The sequence below is a fragment of the Enoplosus armatus genome, chromosome 1 (genome assembly GCF_043641665.1).
Source record: "Enoplosus armatus isolate fEnoArm2 chromosome 1, fEnoArm2.hap1, whole genome shotgun sequence".
Classification (NCBI taxonomy): Eukaryota; Metazoa; Chordata; class Actinopteri; order Centrarchiformes; family Enoplosidae; genus Enoplosus; species Enoplosus armatus.
In genome coordinates, this window is record NC_092180.1 from 18082982 (window position 1) to 18093571 (window position 10590).

At 39.0% G+C, this 10590-nt stretch overlaps 1 protein-coding gene across 1 annotated transcript; it reads left to right on the forward strand.

Annotated features, from left to right (window-relative positions):
• Window positions 1-4140: 4140 nt before the first annotated feature.
• Window positions 4141-10402, forward strand: srgn (serglycin). Its single transcript, XM_070903476.1, has 4 exons — window positions 4141-4290; window positions 5610-5751; window positions 9166-9404; window positions 9512-10402. The coding sequence occupies exons 1-4, from the start codon at window positions 4236-4238 to the stop codon at window positions 9616-9618; spliced, it is 543 nt and encodes a 180-aa protein (XP_070759577.1). The 5' UTR covers window positions 4141-4235; the 3' UTR covers window positions 9619-10402.
• Window positions 10403-10590: the final 188 nt, after the last annotated feature.

Below are 10590 nucleotides of genomic sequence, written 5' to 3' on the forward strand. Positions count from 1 at the left end.
CTGTATGTGTTTATTAGTCTAATATGTCAAATGGGTAAAATTGTCTCATTAAGCCTTTATTACAGTAGTTTCTCCATGAAGACATTAGAAATGTGTCACAAAAGTTCATGAGTTTTGACATTAGTTTTACAAATTAATTTAATCAAAGAATGAACACCAACAAACCTCTTCCCACACACACACAGGCAAGTCAAAATACTGATTGTGACGTAAATCGCATTTTGTTGTACAACGTTATCTGTGGCTTCTTCATGCAATGGAAACAATTCAGTGCTTGGAAACCTGCAATTCCTGCTTTCATTTATGTCCCCAATAACTTTTCTGATGCTTGTCAAAACGTGTATTGACATACCGATTCAGCACAACACGCTTGAAACTAATGTGCTGTGAATGAGGCCAAGAGAGCTTACTGGAAAACCCACGCACACACAGAATACAGATTCTGATTCACAGCAAGTTTAATTAATTACTTTCATATTCATATTTGTATATCAAAGCAGAATGTAAAACTCCTGGAAGGTTTTTGTAGATTATACATCATTTTGTAGATGTAAGATTTGTTTTTATCAAGTGTCAAGAATAACTGCTGATGTGCCTGCGGAAAAATCAGGCAACCTGCAGTTACTGTTCATGGTCACAACTCACATCATACAAGTTATGAAGAAGATGTGAAGACATGAACATGACAGACAGACAGACATGAAGTGAGTTTGAAATTAAATGACTTTAAAACTTGAACGTCTCACCTCATTGTATGAATTTAAACTTTTCATTTTGGCCCTTTTTGTGATTGTTTCTGATGCTGTGTTATATTGTGTGTTGTGTGTGTGTGTGTATGATAATGCTCCAGTAGATGAACATTTTTTCTCTTCACTGTTTCACAATTCCCAACACTAGAAACAAAAGATGCATGCAGTGGGGTGAGCCTGTGATGCCTCGTTTAGCTGGGAACACACTTTGTCAGTGTTGTTACACTCTTAGGAACAGACAACACAGGCCACGCACAGTTGCACAAATACATCTGGTTTAACATTTACAGCGTTTCTTCAAAGAAAAATTGATTACATTAGCTTATTGTGGTTATCAGTCACTGCTCCGCTTCCCCCTCACAACTGTCTCCAGATGTACTGTGTCCAAGTCTGTCTTTTTCATTGTCACTTTGGCCTGCTGCAGTTTGGTGAAATTATCCTGTTTCATTTTCATATATGTTAACTGTTGTTTACCGTGTTTCTTTACCGAGTGTGAAAATAGTGCCGCCTCTACTGCCATAAACTCTGGTTACTCAGACAATAGACTTGAATCCCACAGAATATGACAAGGGGTGGGGATGGAAACAAAGTTGACTATAAAAGCTGACTTTTTATTGATGCAGTAACATACTGGCTGCTGCAGGAAAACATATATAAAACATAATATATCAGATATTAGTATTGCATAGGCATTGTAGCGTTATAAATTGCTTAAGTATTGTAGAAGAGAGAGGAGGAGCTTTGACTGGAGACATGCTGTGTGTGCAGTGATGTGTGTAAATGGGTATATGTGCCTCATAAACATGTCACTCACAGTATCTGTGTGTGTATGTGTGTGTGTGTGTGTGTGGAGGCGAGGCTGGGCAGGCAAGTGTGTCATTTCCTGAGGGAAAATGATAGCAACTGATGTTACCACTTCCTGCAGCATCTTACCGATGTGTCAGCTGAAACACACAGTTCTCTCTCTCTCTGGGTCTTCTTCTCTCCTTGTCTGACACAGACAAGACATAGGCACGAGTGCACAGAGACACAGAAGAAGATGAAGAAGAAGAGGAGTAAGAAGAACACAGTCAAAGCGAAGAATACAGTAATCAGTCACCTCTGTCTCTTTTGTACAAGAACTCAACAAATATTTGAGTGCTGACAGTAACATGTACACAAACAGGTCACTGGGTCAGACTGAACCAGAAAAAGTCCATCCAAACATCATAAACCACAGTTTGTTACACAGACTGATCTATCAACAGCTCTTTCTGATTCCACACACACACACACACACACACACACACACACGGAAAGAAATAGTGTGTAAGTTATCAGTTTAGTTCCTCCCATCATTAGAAGCTCAGAAACAGCTCTGATGAAACCAACGCTCATCAACAATTCAGCTGTTCATGGACTCGATCCTGCAGGCTTCAGCAGGGGCATCGATACAAATGCATGCTGTAGAGGCAAACTGCTAAAATCAACATAACTTGTTTCACATTTAAATCTAGTTTAGACTAAATGTTTCAGTATGTTGTTAATAAATACAAGAAGACGAGTATAACATTGTGTTGTGTTATGGTCCAGCTTTAAAAAAAAAAAATGGGTTTCAATGTTTCATTCAATATAAAAGGGATATTTTGAATGAAGGGTTGAAAGAAGCAGAATATATATAATACATACAGAGTAGATTTGTTTTATAATGATGACACCACTGAGCGGGTAATTTAAAGAAATACTGAGGTTGAAGAGATGTTAAAGCTACCCTTTAATACTTTTTTAAAATTATGGTCAATTATAAAAAAAATGACCTGAAAGTTAGTAGTCCCTTTTCTGTTTTGTTGTCTACTCATTTTCATTGTGATCACACAACCTAACCTCTCTTAACTCTCCCAATAAACTAAACTGACCACAAGCTAATTGAGAATATTGTTTACCATTTACGATAACTGGGTTTTACTTGACCAATTAAAAAAAGAAACCTTGCAGATGTTTTCTGGTGCTCACTTTGAATCTTCTGATGAATGTATGTGTCTCAGACTGATTCAATCAATGTCTGTGTTTTTAATATATTGCTCTCTTTTCAAAAACACCCGCTTCAGAAATATTGAATGTCCAAGCTTTTGTTTCTGAATTAATTTCTTAATAGAAATGGACAGTAAAGAGATATCTGCTCATTAGTAACATCCCAAAGGTTGATCTCTGATGGTTTGTTCCCCGCTTTGAAACTGTGACAAACAACTGTGACAACACACTGAACTCTTCTTACTCTACCGTAACATCTACCCTGAGCCACCATCATCAACGCTTCCTCATAATCACATGCACATTGCATCACATGCATTCAACATGAGTTACATACGCCGTACGTTTTTTTCCTCATGTATTTCTCGTCCTCACAGAACAGGAGCATCCTGAGTAATGTCTGCGTCATCATCAGTGATAATCTGATAATACACTTCACCTGCCCGAGGCACCAGGACTTAACCAGGTGTCGATGCTTGAAATGTCTCAACTTGTGTTTACCAGTCTGACATCACAGAAAGAAAAACACACAGATTTACGCACACATGAGACAAGTGGTGAAGGACGTATTTCGATCTTCTACTAATAAATACACAGTGGCGGGGAGTAAAAAGTTCAATATTTCTCTCTGAAATTTAATAGAGTGTAATATAAGCTAGTAGAAAATGCAAATATTCAAATAAAGTACTAGTGCCCCAAAACTGTAATTAAGAACAGAACTTAAATAAATGTACTTGATTACATTCAACCATCGACAAATGTGTACATACAGCTGCAGGACATGTGGAGACACAAATACACGCAATGAAAAACAGGTGCAGTAACACAAAAGCACAATATATCACGCGCGCGCACACACACACACACACAGTCAAGCCTCTACCTCCCTTCTTTTCTGTTTAGCCTTGTGAAGCTAGAAGAAAGCAAAGTTAAGCTGGGGGAAACCACAACTAAAAGATGTAGTAAAGAAGTGATACACAACCATCTCACACACACACACACACACACACACACACACGAAGGGCGAACAAATTCAATTGAACTGAACTGAATTCAAGTAAAAGCAGAAGCTCTCGAAGATACCATCGTCCTCTTATCTCGATACAAAACGAGCTCGCGGCCAATTAAGACAAATTGTCGCTTCCTCTCGGGCCGTTACTATCAGAAAACACAGATTGAATCTTGGCTGCTATCTTTCTGGTATTTCCTCAGTCCAAGTGTGCAAGTTACGCAAACACTGATATCTGATATTTTGAGGCAGCTAATGCAAAAGTTTCCACTGAGGAGGATGTTCAGTCACTTTCTTCACAGAAAGCCTTCAGGAAGCCATGACGCAGTCGGAGGGCTGAGCTCTTTCAGGGGGAGTTTGACTGTCTGAGACACTTTCTTCTTCATTACGCCGAGAAGCTTCACTTTGGAAAGGAGTGCCTTTATTATTTCCTTGGTGTTGTGTTAAAAGAAAAGACAAGACTGAGGATGAAACTGATTCTGTTCTTCGTCATCTGCTGCCTCGCCTTACATAACGGAAAGGGTAAGTCGACAGTTTATTATTATTGTAAAATACTTTGTGACTCTTGTTGCGCAGATGTATGTCGCAGTAGACTTCATGTGGACGTTTTTTTTTAAAAGACAGGTAGAAGTGGAAACAAGCAAAAATCATTTCACACCCTGACAGCGTAAGTGCTCTCAATACCAGAGCAGTGAGTGACCCAAGCTGTGGTCTGAGGGCCATGTGGGGTCTTTGATTGACAAGCAGAATTAGGAACTGTTCCCCTTCACTGGTATTTGACTTCCTGTTTCAGCATAATGATTTCTTTAAGTAACTATGACTCATTTGTTAGCATCTGGTTTCTCTGTCAGGTATCTCCCCACTGGCAGTAGGTGCAGTAGACCTCAGAAAACACAACTTTAAAGTCTAAATTTACACAACTAAAATATTCTGTGATGGCGAGCGGTCAACACTTTGAGGTTCATGAGGGACAAACATGTGGGAGCCCCTGTCTGGTCGAGTTCATGTGAAATCGGAAAGAGCAAAGGCGTTTCAGTTTCCGAGTGGAATTTCGATGTGGCTTGTTGAACACTTTGTACATGTGAGGGGGCTTTTTGGACACTCACCATGACACGAGTAGAACAGTGTCATTTTTTAAAATAGAGGAAGGAGACTGCATGGGGAAACCCTAATGAATGAAAAAATAACAATCCTTTGATAAGCTTTTGCTGAATTATGTCTGGCACTAATAGTTTTAGATCAAATAGTAGTATTATAAACTGCAAAGTATTTATTAACCTTCAATATCCAAAGTATTATTTTAGGGATATGTTGTTTATATGTGTAAACCGCTCATGAGGTTTTGTCATAGTTAATCTCAAAGAATACATTAAAGCAGGTTGTAATCTTCTTTAAAAGAGAGGGAAAAAAGCAGCCTGTTTCTTTTTTGTCTTTTCTTTTATTTATCAATGATTGGATTTTGCCAATCACTATTTGGCTAAATAAGACTAACAGCTAAAACAAGATTTTATACCATAGAATTAGAATTAAAATGCATCAGATGAGGAACTTGCAGCGATGTGTTGAGGATAAGCTGTGATGCCGTTACTTCCTATTCTAACACACTATTTAAGACAATAAACCGCTCTGAAGCCTGTTAGGCCAGCCGTCACTTTACCCTGTTGCGCAATAATGTTGTAATCTCCTGAAACAGCCCAAACATGGAACTAGTAAACCCTAATTGTTACACTAAACTGATCCAGATGAACAACCAGATGTTGCCCAAGAAGACTCTTGCTGAAGTAAATAGTTGCATGTAAAAAGAAACATAATGACATCAATGACCCTCTTTCTGTCTGTAGGAGCACCTAGGACTGCTGTGTATAAGTTTGTGAGATGTAACCCTGAGGGCAACCAGGCAAACTGTCTGACTCAACAAAGTCCAGAAATGGCATGGAGTCCAGACCTACCAGCCAAACTGCCTGCTTCAACTGCACAGTATCTGTAAGTATGCATGGGTTATGTGTGTGTGTGTGTGTGTGTGTGTGTTGCTCAGAGTAAGGTGAGAGTGTCTTGGTAGCAGTGAGTTCACTTCATTGTTAAAATGAGGCTGGAAAAACAAAAGGTCCATCTCTGTGATAATATAATATACTGTTGTTAGATAAATGCAGACTTTAAGTATAGAAGTGTTGATGCTGCATTGGATCTGTTACCTTGGTTAACGCAACTCCAGCAACACAACCTCTGTCTGTGTGTATCTCTGTGTGTATTCATGTGTTGTGTGTGTGTGTGTGTGTGTGTGTGTATAAGTGTGAGGTAGGTGGCCAAGAAAAGCCAAAATAGAAGACAACGTGGAAGGATAAAGAAAGACAGAGGGACTGTCAGATTGAGGGCAGGGAGGTTAGAGCTGGAATAAGAACGACTTTAGGAGTTCACGGTCTATTTCATATTGTCACAGCGTATCCATATTTTAAAGCAGTAGATGTTGATCTATAGCTTCTTTTGTTTCACTTGTCCATAGTTTGAAATGGATGAAAATGAATGTTTTGTTGCACTGAAAGATCATTTTATACAGATCATTTGAATTTAGGAATATTTTAAGGTAGAATTTTGGATGGTATATGCATGTCATGAGAAAGTGAACAGAAGGAAAAATGGGGAAATTAGAGGTGGTATATGTCAAAAACAAAAAAACCTATTGCATCTATTCATCTGTGTGTGTGTGTGTGTGTGTGTGTGTGTGTGTGTGTGTGTGTGTGTGTTTGTGGTGAAGAAACTGCTTAGCTTCAAGTGCTTTCTGGAAGCATACTTGAGCTTTGTGTACTACAGACTCCTACACAGTGGGAGTGTAGTTGGTCCAGGGCATCTTGTTGAAACAGTCTATTAAGAGAGATATGTAATGATGGCATCAGTGGTTTTAATATGACCAGATTCATCCACTTGTTGGGGAGATATCTGTCCAGTCATCTTCCCTGAGTTCTGCCCTGTGCACGCTAGGTTAGGCTAAACTGCTTTGTGCCCTTGAATAGAAAATGAAAAGTGAATGAACACTTTTCTAAGTAATTCTTTTTGATTAATAATTTCGGACTTAAATCCCAAAGGGAGGGTTCAGCAGTTGTTTTGAGCATTAAAGCAAGTCAGTGAGCCCCATTTAGTGCGAGAGCTTCATTCAAAAGTGAAATTGAAATTACTGTAAAAAGGGAAACATCCTCTGTCCAGATTGTTCCATTTAGTTTAACTTGAACTTCAAAACTGTGATCTGGAATTAATGAGCCAGTAAATAATTGTATGTGTGTGTGTGTTTGTGTGTATATCACACATGGTACGTGTGAAAAAAAAGTTATGTTTTAATATGTGTGACTGCTGAGAAAGTTTGTATCACAGTCTTGGTCTTAGCCCTCAGTTTCCTCTTTTAGGGTTCCTCTTAACTGACATTGATCCTATCAGTTAATGACCTTATATTTTTAAAAAAGGGAAACTTTTCAAAAATGAATACCACAAATCATATTTTATCCAGCTGCGGCCCATCTACAATTTAGTTAAAATCACACAGTGTTTTGAATGGGTTTAATCAGCTGTACTCTGCACATAAATAATGTAAACTTCCATATATATATAAAAAACACTGGGTACCACAGAAAAACACTGCTTCATATCACTGTAGCATATTTTTTGTGTCTGATATGAACAAAGAAGCTTAGAAAAGGTGGATGACAGAGATATTTGCTTTACCATCAATGAGACAAAGCACATGGTTTACTGTATGCTACTCCACTGAGCCACTACCGTCAAATGATTTTACCTGGTCTGATCAATGAAATCGGTCCAACTGAGAATTAGACAAGGTTGTTGTAAAGCTTCTATAAACAATTCTATAAATGATGTGGGATTACAAAGCAGAGACACAAAGAAAAAGAGAGGTGAGGAGTAAAGATGACAGAATTGGTAGCAAGTGGAAACGATGGTTGGAGACAGAGTGAATGAAAGTGGAAAGCTTTGAAAATGAGGATTATTCCTATGGAATGTCTGTGTTGTTAGTCTGAGTTTTATCTGGCCTCCTCCATCATTTCAGCTTGCTTAGAAACACCAGGCCCTCAGCAGCAGCCCTCCCCCTTTTGCTGTTTGCCTTGAACAGGAAGCCAGAGGGAAGTGTTGAGAGGAAGTGGGCTGTGACGCCTGATGGGCTGCTGCTTCTGGTCTATTGTTTTGTATCTGTGTATGTGCCACATTAGTCTGGTACTCATGTTTGAGAAGTACCAGAGTGTAAAAGGGATACAGTAACCTAGTAATTCAATTGGAAACTGTCTTACTTTGATTGATTTACTTCAACAACCCTGGAAAGAAAGTCTCTACAAAGCAGAATATGATTAACGACTGAGTCAGCTCAAGTCAGGTTAAGTTAATGCTGTCTTTAATGTCTTAAAAACCAGGAGATACATATTTAGAAGGTAAGAGAGTAGAGTGACTCCAAAAAGGGTTTTACTTTAAAACAATCAGCAGGTTAAGGGGTTGTTTAAAGGCCCCGTACACACAGCTTTGTTGGAGATACTTGAGGTCACCAAACTTCATGAACCAATAAAAATGCTAAAGGTGGAACGAAAAGCTAATAGGAGGGCCAGACAGATGTCAATCAAGCACAGTCTGAACCCGCCCACACAGTCCTTAGGCGTCTAATCAGGCAAAACAAGTGACATCATCTGCCTAACTGATGCCTGGTATTCATTAGCTGCTGTCTCTTAACACCTCAACCTTCTCCAGATAATTGTTTGAAGGTTAAAACAAAAGTTTAAACAGTAGATATGCCTCTGTCCTTTTTTATAGTAACAGCTTCAACATGAATAGAAAAAACATAACAAAGCAACACCCAAACCCGGCACCCTCAAAGCCCCCCTTCACTCAAAAGGGTGTTTTGGTTGTTGCTACTGTGCCAAATGAGTTATGCGCCGTAGGGCTGTAACCAAGCATTATTTCTATTAACCTACAGATTTTTTTATCGGATTTAAATGTCTTTTACAATCATATATGATATATTTTTGAGTTGAGAGAAGACTGTTTTCAAATGAATCTGCTGAAGGGAGAAAGTTTCTCTGTGCTCACCTTAAATCTTAAGTTTAAGACATGTACGTATGAGGAACTTACACAAGTGTGATGTGGAAACGTGAAACCTCCAGGACACTGAGAAATGGACTGTACAGTGAAGTAGGAGACATCTTGCATCAAAAAGTTAAACTTTTGAAATGAAAAATATATGCATAGTCATAGAATCTGGGTTTAAAATGAAGGAGAAGGAGTAAATGTACTTTTAGGAGTTTATAAGTAGTTTATTGAACTGCTTTTGTGGAAAAACCATATGACAGACAAACAACCCGCCAATCTCTTTCAACATTTTTCAATATCAGTCTCTCATTCTGTTTCCAGAGAGGCAGAGCCTGTGGAGGAGGAGAGTCCACTGACGGAGGAGGAAGAGGAGGAGGAGATTGAAGAGGAGGAAACACCGATGATGAGTGAAGAGGGGGAGTCACCTGTGGCTGACCTGCCAGAGGACGGTTCTGGAGTTTATGAAGGCTCTGCAGCTGAAGGTACATTCATGGCGGATTGGGCCTCTGAGGCAGGCTCCGGTGAGTCCTGGACAGAGAAAGACATGGAGATAAACAAAGGTAATTTTTGTGGAAAAGGTCTTGATTTGCATGGATTCAATAGTTTTGCAGGCACTTGCTTTTTCTGTTCCATGTAGTCTGATCTGTCCTTGTTTTTCTGCTTGTAGGTGGGGATACAAGGGCCATGAGGCGGTTGTTTCCTAGCAGATCTCTGATTAGTGAGGCAAAACCAGCAGAGCAGGAGCTGAGAGATGACCACCTTCTGCAGCTGTAGACTACTATCACATAAACACACACACACACACCCCAAGGCTAGCATCTATTTTATTTCCACCCTGTTTATTCAAATAGTAAAACAAATATTGCATCACCATGGAAAACCTTGGTAGCTCAGAGATTGACAAAGGCCAAATATATATTTTGTATTCTCAGTGTTATTGGTGGGAATTATTCTCTTCAGTGGCAAAAGAGCAACTGCTAACGATGAAAAAGTAGCTGCCAAACTAAAAGAATGGTCTGCATAAATGAGACATATACACACTTCGATTTAGTTTAAGTTGGCAGTGACCTGTATGTGTGCTTTCTTGTGGAAAAGATGTGTAAGTTGGAATATGCTTTTTACTATGAATTTGAAATATGCTTTCAAATAATTGTAATACCAGTGCAATAAGATGACGCCTCTGTCCAAGCATTGCTCACTCTGTGCAGCTGTAGTTCCAGCCATTTTTTATTTTTTTTGGAGCTATGAGGCCTGTGTTCCTTTAAGACACACACAAAAAAAGACTTATTTATATTATTTGATCCCTTTGTCTCAAATGTTGTGACACTTTACACTTACCCAGGAAGGTTATGCAACCTATTTTGGGAACTTCTGGTCTGCAAGGTCGAACAAGAGAGTCTTGCATACCCAAACCCCTCAGGAATGGATTCACACAATGTTAACCACTGTGAGCTGGAACATATTCAAAATGTATTGTGCACATGCATTTCAACATGCTCTGCGTTGTCTAAGTTGCATTTGAAATACTTATATCAATAAAGGATTTATAACAACAGTATTCAATTGGGTTTTTAGTATATTTTATCCAAACTGTTCTGTTATCTGTTGTGTTATAGCTCCTCAGTCTGTTGGGTAGTTTGTAAATCTCAGGTTTGGATGAACAGGGTTTTGATGAGTTTATTCTCTCCTGCTCCAGCCTTTCATACTTGCTGGGGACATTTGATATTATCTTTGGATGCTTTATAG